At 38.7% G+C, this 26,007-nt stretch overlaps 1 protein-coding gene across 3 annotated transcripts in view; it reads right to left on the bottom strand.

Annotated features, from left to right (window-relative positions):
* PPP3CA (protein phosphatase 3 catalytic subunit alpha) overlaps window positions 1–26,007 on the bottom strand; it is a 334,463-nt gene that overhangs the window by 191,633 nt on the left and 116,823 nt on the right. For 2 of the 3 annotated variants that reach the window (XM_073340795.2, XM_073340794.2), the window contains exon 2: window positions 2,022–2,222. The exons of the other annotated variant lie outside the window; for it this stretch is intronic. In XM_073340795.2, the coding sequence (XP_073196896.1) occupies window positions 2,022–2,222 (201 nt within the window). The remainder of the gene's footprint in view (window positions 1–2,021; window positions 2,223–26,007) is intronic. 3 annotated transcript variants of the gene reach the window in all.

Here is a 26,007-nt window from a genome sequence, read left to right on the forward strand (position 1 = left end):
GAGAAAACCTTTGAGAATACCCTGGGTGCTGTTGCTCGTCCAAAGGGAAGGACTCTGAACTGGCAGTGATCCTGACCTATCAGGAACCAAAGAAACTTTCTGTTGGATGGATGAATAGAATATTTACTGAATAGAATGGGCATCACACACAGGTTTTCTTTTCCTCCTTTCTAGATTTTTGTCTTCTGTTAGTGATTAGTTTTGCTATTCCAGCTCTCAGTTTACAGCTTGGGTTTGTTCACAGAGCATATGAACTATCAAATTACCTCAGTAGCAGGCATCAGGATACAAGCTTCACCATGTCAGCTTCCAGGTAAACAGCCATTAGCCAAACCGAGGAAATACAGTAGTACTGCAACCCATTGCCAGAAGATAATATATTTGAATGATGGTCAAAAGAGATGTAAACTCAGATAAGAGAGAACAAGACTAAAATTGGCTAAGGCCTCCAGGGATTAATCTGGGAGGAGGGAGATAACATCGCTAAATTACTCAGAATAATTAACAAAAAAGATATCTAAGAATGTCTATCTCGGAGTTAGTGGTGAATGTAAAAGGGAATGATAGCATAAGTCACATAGAACCACTCCTCGAGACACACTACAACCTCTCTGAAAGACCCAAAAGTGGTGAAGGAAGAGGTGGCATCCCTTAATTCAGGAGAGAGTGCTGCATCCCTGTAGAACTTGTCTTCCTCCATTTAACCTACTTCACAGCCCGTATCCTCTTCTGCAGGGAAGGCCTACAGACTCTAAGACTCCCCTCAATCATCCAAAGGGTTCACCTATGGAGCTACATGACACATATTTCCTCCCAGAAGAGTAAGAGAACATATGATTGACTCATCGTCTCAAGTAACGAAATATGGAGACTTACCTAGGGTTCCATGTTTTGATGACATTTCAGAAAATAGACTTTAATAAATTATGCTACATTTGATGCTTAAATGTCCCACTTTGTGTTATTGGTTTCAGAAGTAGCTTTTCTGAAAATAACAAAACTATTAAGGCACTTGCTGAGTTCACATAGTATCTGGTGGACAACACCAATGCTAATTATGGGTCTTAGTGCTCTTCTTTCTGCCTTTACTAAAGTAACTTTTCTTTCCACTCTGGCTCTGCTTTTCTGTTTCTGGTAAAACTACCAAGAGAAGGTACAAATCCTCCAGTCTCCTTGAAAAAAAACCAACCCTATATGTCTAGGATTCATACTATGAGGAAGTAATGTTTAGCTCTGCAACTAACTCTCTAAACCGTGGATCAGTTTTCCTGTCAAAGACTCTTCAACTTCTCAGAAAAGCAACTGTATGTTTGCAAAAAAAAATTTTTTTAAATAATAAAAATACAAAAAGAGTGTATTAAAACCAGCAAATGCATTCCTATGCACAGAATGCAGTCAGAAGTGGGAGACAATCAGAGAAGGAAGATCAGGCACAAGGCATTTCCTGAGAATTAATGAGTGAGTGGAAATGTTTGATAGCCAAGGGCAAAATGGGTTCTTTAATCAGAACAATTCATTAATTCCGTAGACAAATAATATGCGGAGGTTCTTCTAGCTTTTTCTTTTTGCTCATTTGTTGTTGCTCTGACCACTTATAATGAAGTTTCCTTTCACTACAGCATCATTGATCCTTCAGAGTAAGGCTGACTAAGTTTGAATGGTGCTACTGAGGTGAAGGCCATCTGTAAATGTACGGAATTAACATCTGGTAAAACAGGCAGTTATCTTTTATCAGTTTTATCTTTTAGAACACACTTTTAATCTTATATATTAGTCTAGAGAACTCTCCATACTTTAGAAGCAAAAGTTTTCAGCCCATAAGGTCCTTTCCTCTAATATCAGTGGAAGTTAAGGATCTCAGCAACTCTTAGGATCAGGCCCACTTTGGCAGTGGATTCAGAGATGCAGAGTTAAGTACTGAGAGCAGTCAGTGGAGTAGGAAACTTTCACCGAACTCTCAGAGGAGTAGTATATTCCTGAATGCATGTGCTTGCATGTTCCGATTTAATATTGGCACTTACCTGTGACTGGGGCATCTATGTCCAGCAAGTTTTTTTCCTGACGGAGAATTGAAGCACCCTCTGTTACTATTCTCAAAGCAACAGTCTCTTCCAGCCTCCCCTCCTTCATAAGGTGTGCCTTTAAGATATCCACACGGGGTTTTCCATCATTATCAAACACTTCCTTAGCTGTGAGCCGGTGGCTTGGAGGAAATGGGACAGCTGGAAATCACAAACAAAAAATATCTGGTCACTCTACTGGGAAAAGCCACTCGTCTCAAAAAAGATAATCTTTCAAAGCTCTGCTGGCCATCAGCTCTGTCTGAAAACACTTTTGAGCATATACATGTTAAGTAATCTGAATCTTCTATTCTTTCTTTATAGCTTGTGGCTATACCATAGACAGAAAATTAACAGCAGCTGTTCAACATGCACATGTGCCCAAAATCTATTATTCAAACATTTTTTAAAAAAAAAATCTTGGACCTAGTTTTTATATCCTTTACACATGATTAAAAAATGAGTCACTGCTTACAGAGAATGTTAAAAACAGGGGTTGTTGTGGGAGAAGGGAATGGAACTAAATATTGCTTTAGTAGTATTGCAGAACCATGACATAATGCTCCTTTCCCAGGAAAGATCTTAATGTACATTACACTACATCTCAGATATTTACTGCCCATGTGTCTACAGACATAGATCTATCTAGGTTAAACCACAAGACTTTGCAGACAGCCCCTTCTCTTTAATTACTGGCAGAGTGCCTTTCAAAAATCCCTTCCTTTTTTGTATTTATAGCTTTGCTCTATTAGAAATCATTGTTTACATACAATATCCCACAAGCAGTCTGTCTGTCTCAGTCAAACATTAGTGAAAGAGCTCTAAGACTGTTCTCTTGGCATGTGGAAAAGTGGAGGATATTTCAGACAGAAGTATAAAACAAAATGGGTTGTCCCAGCAATGGCCTAATGGATAGCATTCTGTGTATTGCCATTATTCAAAGTTCCAGGTTTCGAGCCAACTTCAAGTACTCTTGCTCTCTCTCTCCTTAAGGCAGCATTAGTTAGAAGCTCAATTGACGCTCTCAGCTTCTAGGATTAGGTTGCAGTATTATCCCCGCTTAGCCCCCTTTCCCTAGCAGCTAAATTGGAGTGGTATTAGAAGCTTCCTGCCTTGCCAGCTGCAGGGTAATTATATTGATTCTGGCTACTGCCGAGGGTGGGTCAGATTGAAAGGATGCTCAGCGTGAAGAGTGAATGGAAGCTTTAGGAATGATTCAGGACATCTACAAAACTGTATTATTGAGACATTGCCTCCCTAATACCCATCATATTGGGGGTCACTGGTGTATCTGGAAACATTAAAGCAAGTCTTCCATACTTAAAGATTTCTTAAATTTAACAATCAACATACTTTTTAAAAGACACCTACTTTGTAGGTTAAAAGGTTTGATAAGTTAAAAGTCACACACTTTCATTTACAGTAAAACAAAAAAACAAAACAGAACACAGAGAATTCCTAACTCATATTACTAAGTGATGAAAACTGAATTAATTTTGTCATTTTAATTTCTTTCCACCTATTATTCCACTTAGTTACTGCATCAGATCCAGCCTGGACATTTGGAAAAAAAAATAGACCAGTCCATTTTATTTGTTTACAACAAGTTTTACTTTCTGGTTCATCCTGCATTAGCACAATGCTGAAATTTCTGGGTTGCAAACACCACAGGAAATTTTTAAACCTAGACAAAAATCTCTTTTTATTCAAATAATTCTATTAATATTGGGAGAATATAAGAACATAAGAACAGCCATACTGTGTCAGACCAAAAGGTCCATCTAGCCCAGTATCCTGTCTTCTGACAGTGGTCAATGCCAGGTACCCCAAAAGGAATGAACAGAACGGCAATCAAGTGATCCATTCCCCATTACACACGCACAAATTCAGTAGAGACACTGTCTTCAGACTTTAAAGAGACAAACAGTCTAGTGCCAAAATTTAGATTTTCCTTTTAAAATTAGGCTTGGAAAGCCAGTCAATTGACCAGTCTAATAATGTCAATTATTTGACCACAGTCAAATATTACAGCAAGAATGCCCTGCTGTAGGTGGTGCCTACCTTTTTGACTGCACCATGGTGCCATCTGTTACCCACATAAATGTCTTAATCACTAACTTTGCTACATGCTAATGCCACGTGTTGGGAAAAAAGGTGAATTAACTGAATGTTGGGCATCTTGATTGGCTGGAATATTTGAACAAACAACGTATGTAAGTATGTATAACTTCATTTGTATACAAGGGTATCAATATACAGGGAAGTTCACAAAGCACATTAAATAAATTAAATGACACACTCCTTCCCCTGAACAGCTTACAATCTAAACTGTCTAAACTAAGAAATTAATTCTGAAAGCCAAGAGGGATGGAGAGGAAGGCTCCCAGACACTGAATGTTCTTCCCACCACAAGAGAAAAGATGCATGTAAGGGTGCTGGAACCATGTTGAATTAAGCAAGTTAAGGAAGTATGGATTGGGTGAATGGACTATAAGGTGGACAGAATGCTGGCTAAATTGTCAGGCTCAACAGGTAGTGATCAACAGCTCGATGTCTAGTTGGCAGCTGGTATCAAGTGGAGTGCCCCAGGGGTCAGTCCCGGGGCCAGTTTTGTTCAACATCCTTATTAATGATCTGGATAATGGGATGAATTGCACCCTCAGCAAGTCTGCAGATGACACTAAGCTGTGGGGAGAGGTAGATAGGCTGGAGGGTCCAGTGACATAGACAGATTGGAGGATTGGGCTAAAAGAAATCTGATGAGGTTCAACAAGGACAAGTGCAGAGTCCTGAACTCAGGATGGAAGAATCCCATGCACCGCTACTGGCTGGGGAATGATTGGCTAAGCAGTAGTTCTGCAGAAAAGGACCTGGGGATTAAAGAGGACGAGAAGTTGGATATGAGTCAGCAGTGTGCCCTTGTTGCCAAGAAGGCCAATGGCATATTGGGCTGTATTAGTAGGAGCATTGCCAGCAGATTGAGGGAAGTGATTATTCCCCCCTATTCGGCACTGGTGAGGCCACACCTGGAATATTGCGTCCAGTTTTGGTCCCCGCACTACAGAAGGGATGTGAACAAATTGGAGACAATCCAGCAGAGGGCAAAAAAATGATTAGGGGGCTGGAGCACATGACTTACGAGGAGAGGCTGAGGGAACTGGGGTTATTTAGTCTGCAGAAGAGAAGAGTAAGGTGGGATTTGATAGCAGCCTTCAACTACCTGAAGCGGGGTTCCAAAGAGGATGGAGCTTGGCTGTTCTCAGTGGTGGCAGATGACAGAACAAGGAGCAATGGTCTCAAGTTGCAGTGCAGGAGGTCTAGGTTGGATATTAGGAAACACTATTTCACTAGGAGGGTGGTGAAGCACTGGAATGGGTTACCTTGGGAGGTGGTGGAATCTCCATCCTTAGAGGTTTTTAAGGCCCGGCTTGACAAAGCCCTGGCTGGGATGATTTAGTTGGTGTTGGTCCTGCTTTGAGCTGGGGGGTTGGACTAGATGACCTCCATCTCTTCCAACCCTAATATTCTGTGATTCTATGAATGTGTATAGCGGGGGTGCTGAGAGCCATTGAACCAAACCGTAAACCCTGTATATAATGGAAACCACTTCAAGCTGAAAGGTCCTGCAGGACCCCCAGGACCCCTAGTTCCAGCACCTATGGATGCACGGTCATTGAGCTGTTTAAAGAGTTGGTTTGTTGCCTACCTAGCATTGATGGACTATAAAAACAGACTTTGCCCTTTCATAGTTGCTAGGTGTTTGTTTTATTTCTATTCTATTTCCTTTTTCTTTTCTAACGGTTTGGTCTTTAATAACATTCACATTTAAATACTAACATTGCTAAAAAATTCTTTAATTTTTAAGAACTTCATCGAGTTTTGTATTTTTCTGAGTTAAAATAACTCAGTTAAGTGACTTTGTTTTTGTAATTAGATGCAAGTATTTACGGCTAAGGCTATTGGAGACCAAAAAGTCTTAGACTTTGTTACTGTTCTAATAAAGTAGTGTGCTTTAAAATATTTGACCACTTTTGACATTATCTTGACAATATTTCACCGATCAATTGACCGGTCATTTTTGTACCATTCAAATGTCCAACCCTATTTACAATATATATTTTCTGAAAGCAAAACCAAAATAAATTTTGGTCCTAAATTACTATGTCTTTAAATGTCTGAAAATAGTGTGCCTGCCAATTTTGAGCAGGTGTGTGCGCATATATGTATTTAGTTGCATTTCTAAAGAAATTTAAAATCGACTGCTTCACTTTTCATCATATCATAGAATATCAGGGTTGGAAGGGACCTCAGGAGATCATCTAGTCCAACCACCTGCTCAAAGCAGGACCAATCCCCAACTAAATCATCCTAGGCAGGACTTTCTCAAGCCTGACCTTAAAAACCTCAAAGGAAGGAGATTCCACCACCTCTCATCTCCTGTGCTGCCCCTCATACCAGGTACATTATCTACACAAGACATTTCAGAGTACCATCCCCACATTCCACTGTGGCAGTACAGGCTGGAAAACAAGTTAATAATTTGTTTCGTTTTCTGTTTGAGTACTAGCATCACTAATGTCCTTAGTGCAGCTCCGGGAATAAGATTGTTAATTAACTGCTGCTGCAGTGCCATAAGAGGGAACACACAACTGCTTTTGGCTCAGTAGTACAAACACATAAAATATGAGCTATTATTTTTCCCCTTTCATTTCTTAATGTTTTAGCAGAGGCTCTGGATTCTAGTCATCATATTTATGCGGGGTGGAGGGGGAATCCAACAACACTTACAAGGTTTTAAAATATTACATGTACAAAAGAGGGTACAAATAGGTAACATTTAGGGATTAAGTTACTTGCCAATGTCATTTAAAGTGAAATTTTGGGACTGCCTGGAGGATCAGAGGGCTTGATGGTACAGAACATTACTGCATAAGCCTATCACCTCAGGAAACTCAAGTTCAAATCCTGTGAAAAGTAATTAGAGTGATACTGGTAGGATGAGATCACCAATCGGCATTTGTTTCCAAAACCATCTGCGATTTGTCATGATTACTTCTCTCTCCTCAGAATAAGTCTAGGAATAACAGCAAGGGACTTGCAGGTTGCCAATGCTTTTAGTGCTAAATTCACACATACAAGTCACTATTCAGAGCTGAACCTACAAATCCATCTAATGTCACTTGTAACATCTAGATGAGTTTTTATTAAATTTGGTTTAGTTTAAGTTAACTTTCAACTTTACTTTCAACGATGACAAAGCAAGAAGGAGAAGTGATGATGGTACCACAACTGAGTAAAATAAGTGTGTTCATACGACAAATTCGATTTATCAGCTTCTGTTGCTATTTGAAGAGCCACGGACTGTAAAACTGAAGAATTGGGAATATGCAGTCTGTCTGCATAAGTTTTTTATGCCCTTTACCCATCATTCCTCAGACAATAGAAAACAAGTAAGCTGTGCACACATATTACATATGCACCACATCCATAAACCATTTTCTTCCCTTGCTCCTCTAGTCTTCACTAAGAAAACAGAATCTGTGGTGTCGTACTCCTCTCAGCTGGGGAAAGGCCACAATAATAATAAATAATAAAATAAATAATAATAATAATACAATAAAATAAAAAAGAGGTCAATGACCCAAATAAGCAAACAAAAATAAAATTTACATTTCTGTCCTTTAATATCAACATGGCACTGTGAAAATGCACTAATACAATTTAGTTTTAAGAATTAGCAAAGGGCTATGGCTCCTGCTGAATTCTACCCAACATTCAGTTCAGCATTTTTGACCAAATTTTATGCCTCTAAATTTCTTAAATGAGGCTCCCGATTTAAAATTTAACTCTCCAAACCAGGAGCATCCCTATAATGCAAGCTGGCTTGCATTTTGGAGCAGGCCTAGAAAACAAAATTTCTGCTGCCTTAACCCACAAAGTCAAAACCAATGCTCATCCATCACCATCACAACACAGTGCACAGGATTCACTTAAGTATTTTGGAGAGCGTTAAAGAGATGAAAATTTGGAATACACGCCAAACTTAAAAGTTGATCCCTTTCATATTGAGAGAAATCATTAGGTCCCTGCATCCCCCTCCCACTGCACCTCCAGCATCCTCCTACAGAAGTGGAGCCCAGGTAATTCCTCTTTTCCACTAGGAATGGTCACCAGGTGAAAAACATTTTTCATGAAAATTTTCAGAGATTTCCCCAACCCCTGAATTTTCCTCCAGATCTATTTCTAATCCTAGTAACTGGCTTATACCAGTTCACTTTTACCAGACTAGTGTCACAAGAAGGGTTCGATCATTTTTAAAATTAAAGCATAATCTTCTTTACATTTCTAATGTAGTTAAGCTTCCCTGAGAAAATTAACTACAGTAGAAATGTAAAGAAGGCCAGAGGCAATGTGCTTTGTGAGGCCTGTGAAGATATACATATTAGTTGTCCAGTACTTAAAAGCAAGTCAACCCCAGTTTTATGAGCTATTAACTATTCATGATATTCAGGGAACAAAATAATCATGGGATGTCTTTGAGGGGAGAACCCAGCTTAAGCAGCATATTTATTAAGCATGTTTATGTATGGTAGTGTACCCAACATGGTACCCAGTCTTACAAAGAGTCTTGCATCTATAAACACAGAACAAAAAAACTAAACTTGTTTTTACCTCTTGGTTTATAGAAGACACAATGCACAGTTTCTGTGGCGCAGCACTGTAAGTGCTCTGAAAGCAGATTTTTAATAAACAGACACTAATTAAAAAAAGCTGTTGTTCCAGCTGCAGGTGATTAATGATTAATTAGTGAAAACACGAGTGACTGAATACTCTTAGCACAAACAGCACCTTCCATTATCAGAATCTGAATATTGTGTGTATGAACATAGATATTTGCATACATGTACAGGCATAAAAAATAGTTTCATATTGCACTGTTAACACATGCAGTTATTGAAATCACCAACAGAGGGCAGGAGCAATCATTACAACATGTATAGCAGAGCCATGTAATTTCAGCTTTATCACATATTACAGTAACTCCTCTAGGTGAAAACTTATAGCTATATTTCAGTTTCCTTGCACCTGGCTGCAAATGTGTGGCTATTTCATTTTCACTTGCAGCAGTAACTGAAAAACACAAATTTAAAAAGATTATATTTAAAAAAAAAAAGGCAATTAAGGGCCTAGTCTGGTATAAACAGCCCACAAAGTATGAAGGAATATGTTAGTTGCAAAGCAGTTGCAAACTAGTGAGCATTAAAATTACTCATAAAAATGTGTTTAAAGCGGGACTTGCAATTGTGGTTTCACTTTTTTATGGAACCTTCCCTCCTACTGGTGAGGAAATATCATCCCTTTGGCAACTATAGCACTTGAATACTTGGTAAAGTAATATTACCAAAGTATTTCCGGTGTCTTAGCTGATTTTGAGATTTGCCAAGTGGAAACAAAGAGAACCAGCACCATGTGACCAACCAGCATTCTGCAGCCCACGAGTGGTCAGAAGATAACACCTGGAGTACATCTAACATAGATAAATTAGGTGCAACAGACAATGCAGGAAAGATAGTGATGAGAGTCTAAACCGACATTGAGGGTAAGTCTACACTACAAAATTAGGTCGATTTTATAGAAGTCAATTTTTAGAAACCGATTTTATACAGTCGATTGCATATGTCCATACTAAGAGCATTAAGTCAGCGGAGTGCGTCCTCACTACCGTGGCTAGCATCGACTTACAGAGCAGTACATTGTGGGTAGCTATCCCACAGTTCCTGCAGCCTCCGTTGCCCACTGGAATTCTGGGTTAAGCTCCCAATGCCTGATGGGGCAAAAACGTTGTCACAGGTGGTTTTGGGTACATGTAATCAGGCACCCCTCCCTCCCTGCCTGCCTTTGTGAAAGCAACGGTAGACAATCGTTTTGTGCCTTTTTTCCTGGGTTACCCGTGCAACGATGCCATACCACAGCAAGCATGAAGCCCACTCAGCTCACCATCACCGTATGTCTTCTGGGTGCTGCTGGCAGACGCAGTACTGCATTGCTACACAGCAGCAGCTCCTTGCCTTCGCAGCAGATGGTGCAGTAGGACTGATAGCCATCGTACATCTCCTGGGTGCTCCTGGCAGACCTTGGAGAGGTCGATCAGGGGCACCTGGACAGACATGGCTATCCTTCTTTTAGAGCACAGAATGGGGGCCAGAGCCTCCAGGTCATTCTCTTCTTTAAGTTTCGTCTCATGGAGATTCAGTCCTGCCTGGAATCTCATGCGAGCTGGAGGCTTCTGCCTCAGGCTGCTCTCCCAGCCAGCAGCACCACACAGTCGCACCTACCCCAGCCTACCCCTTGCTCCCATGGCTCATGAAGCCTGGACAGTAGTAAGGAGGAGTTCAACTATAGGCTGAGCAAGTGCAGAATGGTGGTAGAATGTGCCTTTGGACATTTAAAAGGTCGTTGGCACCCTTTGCTGACTAGGTCAGACCTCAGCACAACCAACATTCCCATTGTTATTGCTGCTTGCTGTGTGCTCCATAATATCTGTGAGAGTAAGGGGGAGACGTGTATGGTAGGGTGGGAGGTTGAGGCAAATAGATTGGCGTCTGATTTTGAGCAGCCAGACAGCAGGGCGATTAGAAGAGCACAGCAAGGCGCGCTGCGCATCAGAGAGGCTCTGAAAACCAGTTTCATGACTGGCCAGGCTTCGGTGTGACAGTTGTGTGTGCTCCTCCTTGATGCAAACCCGCCCCCTTTGTTAATTTTAATTCCCTGTAAGCCAACCACTCTCTCCCCTTCGAAATAAAGTAACTATTGTTTTGAAACCATGCATTCTTTCTTTATTAATTTAAAAAAAATGAGATAACGGACAAGGTAGCCCAGTTGGGGTGGGAGAGGAGGGAAGGATAAGGCCACATTGCTTATTGTAGCCACACTAAAAATCAAACTGTTTGAATGACAGCCTTCTGTTGCCTGGGCCATCATCTGGAGTGGAGTGGCTGGGCGCCCAGAGCCTCTGCCATGTGCCACGCCCCCCCCGCATTTTTGGGCATCTGGGTGAGAAGGCTATGGAACATGGGGAGGAGGGTAGGCGGTTATACATTGGATGCAGCGGGGGTCTGTGCTCTTGTTGGCTGTCCTGCAGCTCCAACGGATGCTTCATCATGTCCGTTTGCTCCTCCATTAGCCTCAGCATCATGTCCTGCCTCCGCTCTTTGCACTCACTTAATTCTTTTCTGGACTCTGCCACTGAATGCCTCCATGCATTAAGCTGTGCCCTATCGGTGCGGGAGGACTGCATGAGCTCAGAAAACATGTCATCATGAGTGTGTTTTTTTCGCCTTCTAATCTGTGATAACCTCAGGGACGGAGATGATAGTGGGAGTGTAGAAACATTCTACGCTCTACGTTTCTGGGGGGACTGCATGGTCACTTGTGCTGCTGAGTTCACCACACTGATGAAACAGAAATGAAATTCAAAAGTTCCCAGAGCTTTTCCTGTGTACCTGGCTAGTGCATCGGAGTTCAAAGTGCTGTCCAGAGCGGTCACAATGGAGCATTCTGGGATAGTTCCTGGAGGCCAATACCATCTATTTGTGTCCGCACTACCCCAAATTCGACCCAGCTAGGTTGATTTTAGTGCTACTCCCCTCATCAGGGAGGAGTACAGAAGCCAATTTTAAGAGCCCTTTAGGTCGATGGAACAGGGTTGGTTGTGTGGATGCAGTCATTTTTAAAATCGACCTAAGGCGGCTAAATTTGACCTAACCCTGTAGTGTGGACCAGGCTAAGTGAAATGTGTCTAAGATTTTGTTTCCTGTATGCTGCAATCCCCATCACCATCTAACATGTTCTTAGCATTCTGCCTCAGTAACTGTTCATTTCTTTTGGTGGTTATTGAGAAGACCCAGCATAAGAAATAACATTCATATCTTAACAATAAAGGGTTGGCATACATTCCACATAAAGAACAGACAACAAGATAAAGTTCTCAACACAGCCAGTGGCATCCTCTTGAGAACTGAAAAGGCACACACCAGGGGATTGTCTTGTGTTTAGTTACTAAGGGTCCCCTGCCTTGTGCTCTCAGCTCTCCTGAGGACATTCCAAATGGTGAAGGAAGACCTCAAGACCTCTCTCTCATTGCTCCTGTAAAATTTATTTTACTGAAAACATGGTCACTCTAAATTAGGCCAAGCATGTGGTCATTGGCTTCTCTTTTGAGTATTAGATAAACTACAAAAAGCAAATAAATACATCAGATGAGCTATGCTTAACTCCAGTTGCTCCAAGCAGACACTGTATAGAAAATAGCTGGAGGAAATTTTAATCCTTTGTTAATGGATTATTTGCTTAAATTAAACTTCTATACTATAGTAATAATAGTCTCACAAAGTAAGTTTGCAATAGAAAAAAATCATTTTTCCTGAATTTGAGTTCATTGTAATTTAATTCCCTCTGTAATAAAACTATAAAATTTTACATTTGTGATCTGTGAAACTACTGCAACAATTTCTCTCTTTTTTTAAAGCCATATCTTTGTTTATATTTTTAGGGATAATGTATAATCAACTGTCATTTCAATATTATGATATAGGTCATTTACCTTTGATATTAGCCTACTATTATTGAACCTCCCAAGGAACATCATAATCAATTGTTTATATTACAAGAGCATCTTGAGGCCCCAACTGAGAATTTGCTATGAGCGGGTCAACTGCAATACTGGGGCCTAAGTGACTTATCCAACAGGAAGTCCGTGGCCAAGCCAGAAAATGAACACAAGTGTCTTGAGAAGCCCAGCACCTCAGTTGCAAGACCAGACTTCCTAACTTTTACTGCATAACTCCTGTTACGTGAATACAGTGTAGTTGTCACAATGCCAAATCAAATAATCAATTACATTTTATTTAACAAACTAACTAGTTCACAAGAGGTTCGTACATTTAAAAAGAATAATGCACAGATTTTTAATCATTATCCCACTGTAATTATTCTTCCTTTCACTCACTCATGCGGTATACTCCTGTGGCTTAATGGTAAAAAGCTATTAAATAATCAGTTCCTAAAACAAGTGTTTCAAATAAAAAGTAGGTAAAGAACCACTGATCAAATGGGTTTCATATTTTTAGATTTTAATAACCATGCCAGTGCTTTTCACTTCAACAGCAAATCTTAAAAGATATTAGATACTGACCATTATTTTAGTTGGTAAACAAATGCACACGAGATCTTTTCCAAACTGTAGCAAGGTACACATCCTGAAATCCTTTCCCAGACTGAGTCCTTAATTTATGCTTGCACACATGTACACAAAAGGTACGCGCATACACCATGGTCACTCAGAATCATAAGTTATCCATAAACTTTACACAGGAAGGTTTGTTCTATTTGTTTGTTTTGCTTTTCAGATATTTACATTATACATAAGCGATACAGGAGCTAAAATGAATCACTTTTTTCCTATAGAGGCAAAGGAGAAGGGTGGAGAAAGAAAGATGTTTTTCTTTCAACAGGAGAGGAAGGTATTATTTCTCCTGACTCAGGAGGTAGCACTGCGAGCTCAACTCAAGACTTCTGTATCACACCTCTGCTTTACAATATTCTTCAAGACAAAGTCTGAACAGTAACACTTCAGTTTTACCGCAGTTCTTTCCTGAATGTGCCACCGGTGATAAGATCTCAAAAAAGCCTAAAAGCAAGCCAGTTGGTACTTTCATACTAGATTAAGAAAAGAGAGAGAGAGAAACACACACACAGGCTATGGCAACCAAAGCTCTATTTTTAAGTTTTATTTATTCTTAAGATTTACACTTTCAAAACAACACTAAATATTTTTTCCTCTAGATCGAAAGCTCTTTGGAGCAAGAACCAAGGCCTACATTTTCAAAAGCAAGTAGCAGTTTTGGATGCCCAAATAGACAGATCTTGCAAGGGCCCCATTTTCAGAGGGTAGATGCTCGCCGCTTCTGAAAATGAGGTTTCTGAAAATGTCCAGGTTGACCACCCAAATAGAGGCACCCAAAGTAACTGATCACTTGTGAAAATTTCTGCCCATGTTATTTTATATGTTGGTTCAATACCCAGCACATTTTGGACATTACTGTGATACTAATACTAATAATAATCTCTATGCAAAATACAGAATGTTTAATCTACACTTCTTTTAGAGAGTGCTGTATTTTTCCATCATATTGTATGTGATCATGGCTACAAGCCAACACATGGAAAGGTAGCCAAAGGTCAACCCTTTAAGTCACATAAAACTTCCTCCTTAAACGTATAGATGGTAAGTAAAACCAGATTTATGTATCTATAAGCTTTTCACCTGGATGAATATCATAACATCTCCAAGGAAAGATATACAAGCTTCTACAGAGCAAGAATATTGCGAAGTAATAATAATTGTGGACTTGTTTTGTCTACTAGTTTATAATGACGTACAATAAGCAGAAAGTGAGTACTCCTTTTCTTTTTGTGAATACAGACTAACATGACTTCTACTCTGAAACCTGAAATTACCATCAATGGTTGCTAAGAGGCAATACAGTAAAACTTTACATATAGCAGAGAGACTGCCTTAAAACTTGCTATGTGGGAATAGCATTGCTAAAAAACAGAGCTCGCATAAAGTGGACAGTTCAAAATATAAATAGTGCTAAGAAAATATGAAATTGTTGTATGTGACAAACACCATTGTCCAGAGTTTCTTGCAGGCATCACATAGTCAATACTTCAGTGTCCAAAATTCTCACGTGCGACAATTCTTAATGTGACACAGTTTGATAAATATACCCATACACTAACTTGCGTACATATAATTACATTTATTCAAAGAAAAATGAAGCTAAAGTGACTTTTAAATGGTTAAATCTGCCATGTCTATATGGATAATTTACTCCGTGACACAGCAAAAAGGCAACATCATTATAATCATAAAGTAAGATATGGATCAATATTCCATTCAGCTGAAAATTCATGACCAAGAATATTTTAGAGATCATATTAAAAGACTGGTTTCAGAGTAGCAGCCGTGTTAGTTTGTATCTGCAAAAAGAAAAGGGGGACTTCTGGCACCTTAGAGACTAACAAATTTATTTGAGTACAAGCTTTCGAGAGCTACAGCTCACTTCATCGGATGCTGTAGCTCACGAAAGCTTCTGCTCAAATAAATTTGTTAGTCTCTAAGGTGCCACAAGTCCTCCTTTTCTTTTTGTACTAAAAGACTGTTGTTCCTCTCCCCTCCCCCCCAACCCTCATCACTCTCTCCCTTCCATTGCCATCTCTAGGGAAATCCTCTGAGTCTGATGTCTCCTAAAGGCATAGGTTGCCTGGAAGGAGAAAACCACTTTAAGATGTATTATCTGTGATTTGCCTATTTACCAAAGAAAAAAAAATCTATTTATCCTAACAGGTAAAGTAAAACACCTGAAATACGGGAAAGCTGGAAGATATTGAAAAGACAGACTAGGTTTTTGGTATGATAGTAACTGAAAAGCAAAATAGAGTATGAATATGAATTAATCCCCTATTTAAAAAAAAGTCTTAGTTTTTTTAATCTGATGAAAACTGTTCATGTGGCAGCTGAAGACTGTGAAGTTAAACTAATCTCAGTATTGCGGTGGGATGTGTATTTTGGCAAGAAGAGTTAGTCACATTCTATGTTAGTTACTTTTAATATTCTATTACAGTGGGCACACCAAGTTCTTTATAGTTTAGAACTATAATTGGCTCCAATGGTAATGGCCATTTTAAGTATAAGGAATACCAGTGGACTTAGTTATATGTTTTGGAATGAAACCTATAAGTGTGGCCAATGTAGGATACAATAAAATTTAACTAATGCCATTTGGTATTAATTATGCACACAAGGTATTTCAGAATCATTTCACAAAAGGATTTTGAGAGACTGAAACATGAAATTATAGAAGACAATGTTTTCGTTTGGTCCATGCACTGTAAGGAACAGAATGAAAGACCTCAGCAAGTTTTGCAGACAGCAAGAGAACACAGACAGACATCTTACATGGAACTTTTATATTCAGTATAGATAACTTCTGTTTAGCCAATTTTGACTTGAGCAAAGATGGGTTAATTGCTGATGCATATGAAATCAGAGAGTTTTAAAAGCTCAAATACTCACAATAGAAAATGGATTTACAACATAAAGGGAGAATAAAGTATTTTACAGGGATAACAACTATCTAGAAAAATTTATTCCACAAATCTACGGCCAAGATACTCTTAAGGGTATCTGAGCATTTAAAATGCCAGCCACTAATCCATCTATCCTATTTTGGCGTATTAAGGATCAATTAAAATCAGTTCCACTCTCTGCAGATGCATCGTCTTAAGAACAAGGTGTATTCCCTTATGCAGGAAGGGGAGGCAGTAATGTGTGCATCAGGAACCCTAAACAAGGCATAAAGAAATTTCTCAGATTGAAAAGGAGAAGCTAATAATTGGGTTTGATGTCTTAGTACCACCAGTAGAGACAAACTAAAACAAGAAACAGATGTTAATGAGCAGACAAACAAGAGCTCCTTTTCCCATGACTCCTGTACTGTGCAAACCGAAGCAAATTTCGGACTTACAGATACAATTGAAAGAAGACAAGGAGGTGTGTTTACTACTCTGAGGGGCACACAAAACTACCATCTAACCTGTCAATAAGGCAACCAGTGCTCCCGAGAACAGGCGATAACAGCTGGAAGCCACAAAAAGTCATTACCCATGGAAATAGGGAGCCAGATGTATTGGAAAAATGGTACAGAATGACTTAAATATTTGGGAGAACCCAGATTCCTCTTGATACAGGTGATATAGGGAAAAGGTAGATTTCTCAAGGGACAGCTGGGGCTATGAGAGAATCTAGCTCAGCATCAGAAGAATCATTACGGATGCAGGCATTGCAGAGGTTAACCAATTGTAGAATAATTTCACACCATCACCATCTAAGTCACCAAGTCCGTATAGCAAACAATGAAGCTGCGTTAGCAGCAGCCTGGGATGAGTTTTGTTAGCAATCATGTCCGAGGAAGCCATCCAGATACATATTGGACTGAAATAAGATATAATTGACTAATGAAGTGAATCTGAAAAAGCATTCCAAAAATCTGTTGAGTAATTATGTCATTCCAACATATATGACCAAAGAAGAATTAAAGTAGCTAAAAAATAGAAATGCACAGAGAGGTGTCACATTACTTATATGGGACAAAAAAACCGAGGAGTACTTGTGGCATCAAGGTGCCACAAGTACTCCTCGTTCTTTTTGCTGATCCAGACTTATATGGGACAGACTGTGCTAATGAGAACTCAGTATTAGCACAGGTGTAGCTATGCTAATTACTTACACATCTCAACATTCCCAATGTGAAGTAGATATTTTCAGACATCACAACACTCTCATTCTTATTAACTGCACAAGCATCCACTGAGCCTTCCCTCCAACCAACCTGGTTCCCAAGTGCTCACTAAATCACCGCCCTATCAACCATCCCAGCTTTTTTAATATGCAGATAAGGGATATGATGAACCGTCTACCATTTACATGCACACTTGACACACGAAGCAAGCTGAAGTGATATGAACAAAAACAGCCAGTTTGCTCCCACTTCTGAGGAGGCTCTTTTCTCCCCATCAACCGTGGGTGAAGTGAATGGAGACCATATTCCTGATTCTATCATATTACTAGAGCAAATTAGAACCCTTCATAGTTCAAGTAGGTCTGGGCAAGGTTGCCCGCACAGCTTGGGTTAATGCACTTCATTCTATACTTGTAATACCCATCCTCAGCCAGTCTTTAGACCATACATTAACCATTATGGTGCGAGGTAATTCTGTGGTACAGACTGTCCAGAGGGACTAAGTTGAGAAGAAACTTTTACTTTATGACCTTTGCAGGATTTGAATCTAGTATTCAACAGCAAGAGGTTAGTTCGCCAACTCACTAGAACATGCTACTCCAAGGGTGAGAGAGCTAGAGTACTTTACTTCCAGAGTTTATTAAAGCAGTATACTAACTGTGCCTTGTGCCTGGAGCTACTTTATTACTTCTCAATAATGGAGGTAAATTCTTGACAGGATAGTCTCCCCACTACCCATCAGATCAATCAACACCTTTTCATAAGCAGATTACCAACACAGACAATAAGGACACCAAGAATCACCATTAACTTGGAACACCTAGAACAGGACTGAAGTTCTGTCAATTCTGTGAAATTATTTTGCTCAGGTATGTAAGAATTTTTAGTGCCTTCATACCTGAATTCTTTGCATTATCTTGCCACTGTAGTTACCCAACCTTTGACCTATTGGATACTGTGGACAAGGTCACCATTACAGTGCTGCCTTATTCCTCCAGGCTACCTTTTCTGCAAGTGGGGATTCTACAGCATTCTGAACAATTCCACATTTACATTAACTATTTTAAAAAGTAAAATCTCCAAATTTGAAATTATGCATAAAAATACTTGCTAGTTTTGTATATTATTGTTGTTAATAATAACTACATCTATTAACACCTTTTCTAGTGTGATCACAGAAAAGTTCCAAGATTTGTGCCCTAATTTCGTTCTCCATTTTCTTTAGTTTGCATTGTATTGCATTGCATTGCATTGCACCATCAAGCTCATTCTACATGCACCATATAAACAAGTTGCTTACTGCATGTTGTCATCTCAGAGATGCCAGTTTGCATCCTGTTACATTCAATGACACTACAGATGGCCTTTTTTCTATTTGGGGTTTCATGGTCGTCTTTAATGTGGTCACCTTTGTACGCTAAGTGAGTAGCCAGTCAAAGGCTTCGTGTAGAGTAAACAGGTTAATCTGTCCATCTTCATTTTCCCTTGGTATCTCTGCACATCATATGGAATGCCTTTAGGTTTTAAAGAATGGCTCAAGTTGAAATATAATTTGTTATTTTGAGGCAGCAAGGGTAGAAGTATTTCCATAACCTGTCAACTATTTCTGGAAGGTGTTTGCTCCACTCCCACTGGCAAAGTAACATTGAGCCACATAGCCAAGATTCATTAAAATATTTCCATTCAAATTCTGACAGCAAATGGTTGTTTACCTGAGAATGAACTGAAGTTTGTTCAGTAGTGACTGACCAATTACTTTATTCATCATATGTACTGTTGAAATAATATACTGAATGCATTTTCTCTGTAATATTATAGATTTTTATATTTTCTTATATCTAATAGTGCGGTATAAGTGTCCAAAGGGCTAAAGTTTGGGATGGCTCCATTACCCCTGAATGGAAAAGCCAAAAGGAACTTTGTCACCTTAGGTCACCCCAGACAAATATCAATAAAACCTTTAGATCACATCACACACATATTACTATGCATATATAGCATAAAAGCACATTTTGATATATGTTTTAGGATTTTTAAAGAAGATTTTTTTAAAGAAGATAGGACAGTCACTATCTCCTTTCAAACAGTCTAAATATACATACATACACACGTTTATAATTTTATTGAAGATAAATGTGTTCATCCAAGCTGTTCTGGCTGCTTTTACTATAATTAAAACTTGAGTCAGTGTAAACTTAGAGAATTACCACAATCTTTACCCCTTCTCTAAAAATAATGCCGCCCCTCCCCCCCCCGACACAATCAAATTTCTCCCTAACCTCAACTCCCAGTCTCTTACCATCCCTACTTCTACACCCGAACTACAGATGAGCTTTGCATATAACATTAACATTGCATATAACATTTGCAGATAACATTGCAGTCTATAACATTAAAAACCCCAATAATGAACACACATTTGCCAGCACAGTCATACATGATATGTGTACATGCGTGCACACACACACACACACACACAGGAAAACGAAAGGTTGAAAAAAGAGTTAGATTGTTTAAAACAAAAACTTTCCTTTAAGAAGATTACTTTGAAATTCCAGAATTTTTGTTCTTTACAAAGTCCAGATTTTTGTGAAGGGTTTTAATCTGAAATATAAAATTGTAGGGGCTGTGAGTGATCTTTTCCAATGGCTGCCCCAAGATAGGCTTTTTTTTCCAGCCTACTAACAACATACACAAAGCCCCAGAGACTTGCAAAGTGCAAAGTAATTTGTGTCCCTGACCTAGATTAGAAAGGCCATTTGTTTCCCCTCCTCATATAGAACATCCCTCAAGATTACACATAAATATCTTTGTCCTTTATTATCATCCGAACTAGACTGGAGCATAGGGTAACAAAACAACTACAAAGAAAAATACAGGAGGGAAAAAAATTTAAACTTAAAGCAATCCCTTCCGATGAGGACTAATGCATGTACATTTAGAACTGGAAAATCTTATCAGAGTTTCCTGGTCTCATCAGCAAAGTTTGTTTTTCTACTTTTTTGTGGGTCACACCCAACTTTTTCCGAAAGCCTCAAAATGCATGCGGTCAAGCTTTGTTTTTATTCACTTTTGGAACAGAGAACAGTAATTATACACCATTTAAATTCCTTTACAGGAACAATTAATTTGGAGAAAATAAAGTCAGGGAAAAGTTATAACAATGGAAAATACCACAGCTTTTCCAACGCCTAGATAAGGAATGCACGTGAACATTTTAGTGAAGGATAAATTATCCTGTATTACTGGCCTTAACAACTGTTCCCAGTTCACAGCATTTGTAAACTGACTAAATTTAGGTAAAAATACAATTTATTTAAATCCATTAAAATAAGCACTTTCCATGGGAAAGTGCACTATCTTTTCCATTTCAAAACTGGTCCCTTTAGAACAGGGTTGAAGTACAATGAACACATAGTGTGGGGAAGTTCACTTTCTGTGTATTTTCTTGTACCAGTCATATGAATAAATTTGTTAGTCTCTAAGGTGCCACACGACTGCTACTCTGAAACCATGCTAATTCAGTCACTCAGTGGGAAGAAACAAAGGTCAGCTACGCTAAACATCTAGAGCAAGGACATTTAAAACATTTTCTCCTTTAGTTGCACAAAAAAAACTGTTCTAGAATGATGGAGCTGTACCTTTATGCTACAATAAAGTTACTTCCTAATGGAAGATGTTACTGATTGAAACTCCATATCGCCATGCCTACTGTGAAACCACTGTTGGTGTTCCACATAGTTGAAGAAACTTCTGCTCATCAGAGGAAATGTTATGTTGCTAGTACTGCAATTATTAAAAAATAGAAGTTAAAACTATTCTAATTTATTATATTCAAAATACAATTGCATTCACACAAATAGTAAGTCGGTCCATTCTCCAAAGAGCTTACTATCTAAAGAGACAAGATGTTGATATTCTACATTCTTTAAGCTTGCTCAAGTTTTTATTCACTAATTGTGATCACAGGACTTTAAAGAGGCAATATTTAAGTGAAGTGGACAAGATTTAACTACACACAATAGCTCTCAAACATCATAGGAGTTGTGTTGTGACCAGAGGGCCATATCCCCAATTTGTGTAAATTGGCACAGTTTCATTGTGTTGTGACCAGAGGGCCATATCCCCAATTTGTGTAAATTGGCATAGTTCCATTTAAGTCAATGAATTTATTTTCACAAGATGAGGATTTGGCCTATGGAGTTTATCCATGTTAATGGTAATGGCAATATAAATGTTCTCAGCTTATACTTCAACACTTTACTTCAATACTAACAACTTCAATACTTTAAAGAGGTCAAGTTAAAACTTAGTCCCGTCCCCCCACCCCACTCCCAGGACTGAACTCTACCATTTTAGCATACTAAAGTACAAATTGCCTTGTCTTGAATAAGGTTTTAGAAGTTGTTAGTTAAATCGAGCTTCCATGATCTAACACTACATCTTTAAATCCTATTCAGGATTTGAGAACTTCTGCACTAAAGGGTAAAATTCACCCCATAATTTTAAAAATAGACTCAATTGGTATGCAATGGTACATAAGCCTCTTCCTGGTCCTCTGAATGGTGGTGAATTTCACACCATTAACAGAATGATTAACAGAATTAGGGCTATTTCAGGATGTTTGTGTTGATTATGATTCCTTACAATTGCTAGATCTTTCTCTACAATATCTAAGAATTATTTTCTCCTGATGTTGTTACACTCAGCACAGATCAATGCTAAAAGATTATGAGCCAGATTCACCACTGTGTTATACCAATGCAGTTCCGTTAAACAAAGGTTCTTTGTAATCCAGCACTAAAGGATCATACAGCGGGCTCTGAAATAGCGTTCATTGCTGCTGTAGATGCTCAAATAAAACTAACTGAACTAAATGGAGTTAAACTGACATAACTCTCGAGTAATACAGTGGTGATCAAGCCTTAGATTTAGGTTTTTGTTTTTACAGATCACCTCTAATGGGAGTCAAGCTAAATATCAACAGAAATTTAGCCTTTGAATATTCCCCAAAGAAGCACGTCTTACAATCTTCGTTTATTTTTTTTCAGCTACTAATCACTGACACAAAAAATAAAAAGCTCATTCATTATGAGTGGTCTTGGTTTGATAGGTTCTTAGCCCCACCTTCCTCCAACAATTAGCGTATGTATCAAACATCTATATGGTGAACACATAGAAAATACCTACTCATTCCTTCCCAAGAGAAATACTTCTCCTTTTGTGTCTTATTTTCATATCTTCTTTTTCAATCCCTAACAAGCAACTGCCAATCCAAGGCTGGAATAGAGCTAACTGAGGTAAAGTTACACCTTACTCCAGAAAGCCATGCCATCTCATTTATTAACAGGGAGAGAATTTCCCTTGCTTTCTTCTACCTACAGGCACTAAAGAAAATCAAGTCTTCATACCACAACATGCATTCACAAGTCTACATGACACAAGGCCATCAAGGATATTTCTTGCAATCTCTCCAAGAAAACCGGCTTCAAAGTGCTTAAGTTCCGCAAAACAATCCAATTCAATTGTTTTGAAATCCTGCTCTTTTAGGATTTGCTAGTTGATGACTTTTTGTCTAAAATAACGATGGTGTTCTTTCATTCCAGTCATGTTAAAATCATCACCTGTAGTTTAATACAAGTGTTATGAACACATTTTATTTGTGCCAAAAAAGAAGCAAATCCTGACTCTTGGTGTTTAGGCACCCTTGTGGCTTTGTTCAAAGCTAAATGTTTGACATTTGCTGTTCAGAAAGGTTTGGACAGTGTAAGCTAATTACATGCCCAAATTATCCTCGTTAAATTCACACTGAACATTCCAGGAGTGTGTGGGCAGTCCAGTGTAAGTAGTAGCAAAGTTGTTGCTGATTTGACCACAGCATGAGCTTTAGAAACTTGCTGCTGTTCAATAGTGAGTTGTATTTGGACATCTACAGCAGCAACGAAAAAAATGTTTCCTGTGATCCTTTAGTCCTGGACAAAAAAGGGATATTTAATTCCTGTCCTTCTGTATGACGGTCCCTCTACATGTTTGTAGAGTATGGTTATTTCCTCTCAGTCTCATTTGCTTTATACAGAACATACTGAAATATTCCCTATGTTACTTTCCAAACCTTTCATCATTTTTGCTTCTCTCTGTACATCCAGATTAAGCATAGCAATTAGTAACGAAACAAAAAACAAAAACACACACCACACACAAAACACTCCTCAGTTGGCAGGCTTATATTAGACCATGAAAGAATGAAGAGGACAACCTAGAATTATGAAATGTGGTCCTATAACCTGAACATATATTTAGCCAGAGCCCATGTTGCAAAAAGTCCAGGAAACCTACTCCTCCACACCCAAAAAGAGCAAACACCATCAATTCTGAAAATTTCAAAGGAGACATCAGCATGTGTTTAAAATTAAGCAAGGGCACACAATGCAGCAAAACATAATTTAGAGTAAATGACTTGTACTCGCTTACGAGGTCCACTTCTGTGTTTAAAATATAACAAATCTGCATGTTCGCACTAAGTTTTCTGTTGTATACCATATACAGTACAAGAACAATGTTACCTTTCTTCCAATAATCAAAATGACTGGTTAGTTTGTTTGCTGGTTGGTAAGAGGCAGCAAGGTGCAGTATACAGGGTAATGGAGTGGGAGTCAAGCTATGTAGGTTAATTTGCAGCTCTGCCATTGGCAAGCTGTGCGATTTTCTACTCATCACTTAGTCATCCTAAATCAGTATAGATGTTGTAACACCGAGCACAGCAATGTCTAAATATCTTTAGAAATCTGGGCCTTAAACACCATAACTCAGTATAATATTGCTACATTTAAGTTCTGTCTAGGGTTGGCTGAAAATTTTCCATCACAACCGTTTGACAGAAAATTGGGTTTTCAACTAAAACAAAAACATTTTGTGTAAAGCCTCTGCTGAAAAAGGAAAAAAATTTGGCTGAAAAATTTCAGTTTACACCTAAAGGCAAATATTTCCATGGGGGGCAAAGTGTAAAAAAGCTTTTTGTACAGAGATAAACTCACACGGAGCTAATATAATTATGTAACATTAAATATGTAGACCACTAAAACACAAATTTACTTACACTACCATTTTCACCACGTTGAACTCTGAATGCATGTTTCCAGAACAGAGACAGTAACTCAAAAGCAGATGGGTAATCAAGTATCTGGCATGGCTCTCCAGCTTATAAGATGTTTTCTTTGAGACTTCTGACTATAAATGAGTGTTGCCATCATCAGCCTAAGGAGAGGCTGCATGCAACTGAGATCCAGTTACAAAAATAGGTCAGGGAAATTCATTTGTCAGGAAGTAACTAATGCCAAGACTATCCTGCAGACTTATCTAGCTGGATCTCTGCTTCTCAAAACCATTCATTTACTGTATTAACAATAGATGAGCTCATTTTCAGGGTAACCTATTTAAATAACTTTATATAGTACCTATTCCATCCCTTACTTAAATGACCTCATTTTCATGAGATCTTGATTAATTTTTAAGCAGCTCAAATCTAAATTCATCCGTTTTTACTTTCAATTGCCTTAGTCTTTAACTTGGTTCAGGAATGTATACAAAAAGCAACCGTCAACCAACATGCAAAATGCATTTCTTTGCTAGCTTGCTTAATGTACTGTTGACATCTATAGCTCCCAAACTGTAAGCTGTAAGTTGGATCTGTGCACTAAGGATCCCAGCCAGGTGCGTTGGTGACTCTGGGAGATTGCTTTAAGTGAGAACCTACTTTAGACAAGGATTTTAGCCTAGTAAAGCTAAGTTTAGACTTTAAGAAGCGTTTTATACTTTTTATTTTGCATGTGTAAACATTTCTGTTTCCACTTATCCTTACTCACAATCTCTTACATCTTAATCTTCTATAATAAGCTTATGATTATTTCACTATAAATATATTTCATTGCTATATCATTATAAAAGGACCTGATCCTGAGTTGTACCAATCAATGTGTGTGTGTGTGTGTGTGTACACACTGTCTCTTCGGGACAGCTTGCCTGGTAATTTCTGAATGTGTTCAGTGACCAGGGCTGGATATTACAGGGAGTGCTTAGAGGACTCAGGTGCTGGTGCGTGTCTAGCACTAGCTTGCACAGAGACAGCGAGGCCTGCAGAAGCCTGGAAGTCAGTGCTTGGGCATGGCCAGAAGCTGTTGGTTTGAGGAAGCTGAGCTACAACAGGACCAGACAAGTCTGCTTCACACTAAGGGCAGGTAGTAGTGAGGTACCTCCCAAACCTAGGTACTCTTGGGGAGTGTCACAATCCCCAATTGGAGGTGAGGTGACCTGTACAACGTAGCCCACACAATGTAAAAGTTTGAGGACTATACTATATAAAATGAAATCCATGCAGTAAAAAATATCTTAAAACTGCATAATAAAAATACTAAAAACTTACTCAGTTTCAATTAGTAAAGGCATTACTAGGAACACAGGTTAGTATTGTTCTTAATATGATTTTATTTTGACAAGAATACCTTGCCACTGAATTACCACACATGCAGCATTACTTACAGCTTACAGCTTTACAGAGTTTCATGAGGGAACATCTGCAACAATTA

The sequence above is a fragment of the Lepidochelys kempii genome, chromosome 4 (assembly GCF_965140285.1).
Source record: "Lepidochelys kempii isolate rLepKem1 chromosome 4, rLepKem1.hap1, whole genome shotgun sequence".
NCBI lineage: Eukaryota > Metazoa > Chordata > Testudines > Cheloniidae > Lepidochelys > Lepidochelys kempii.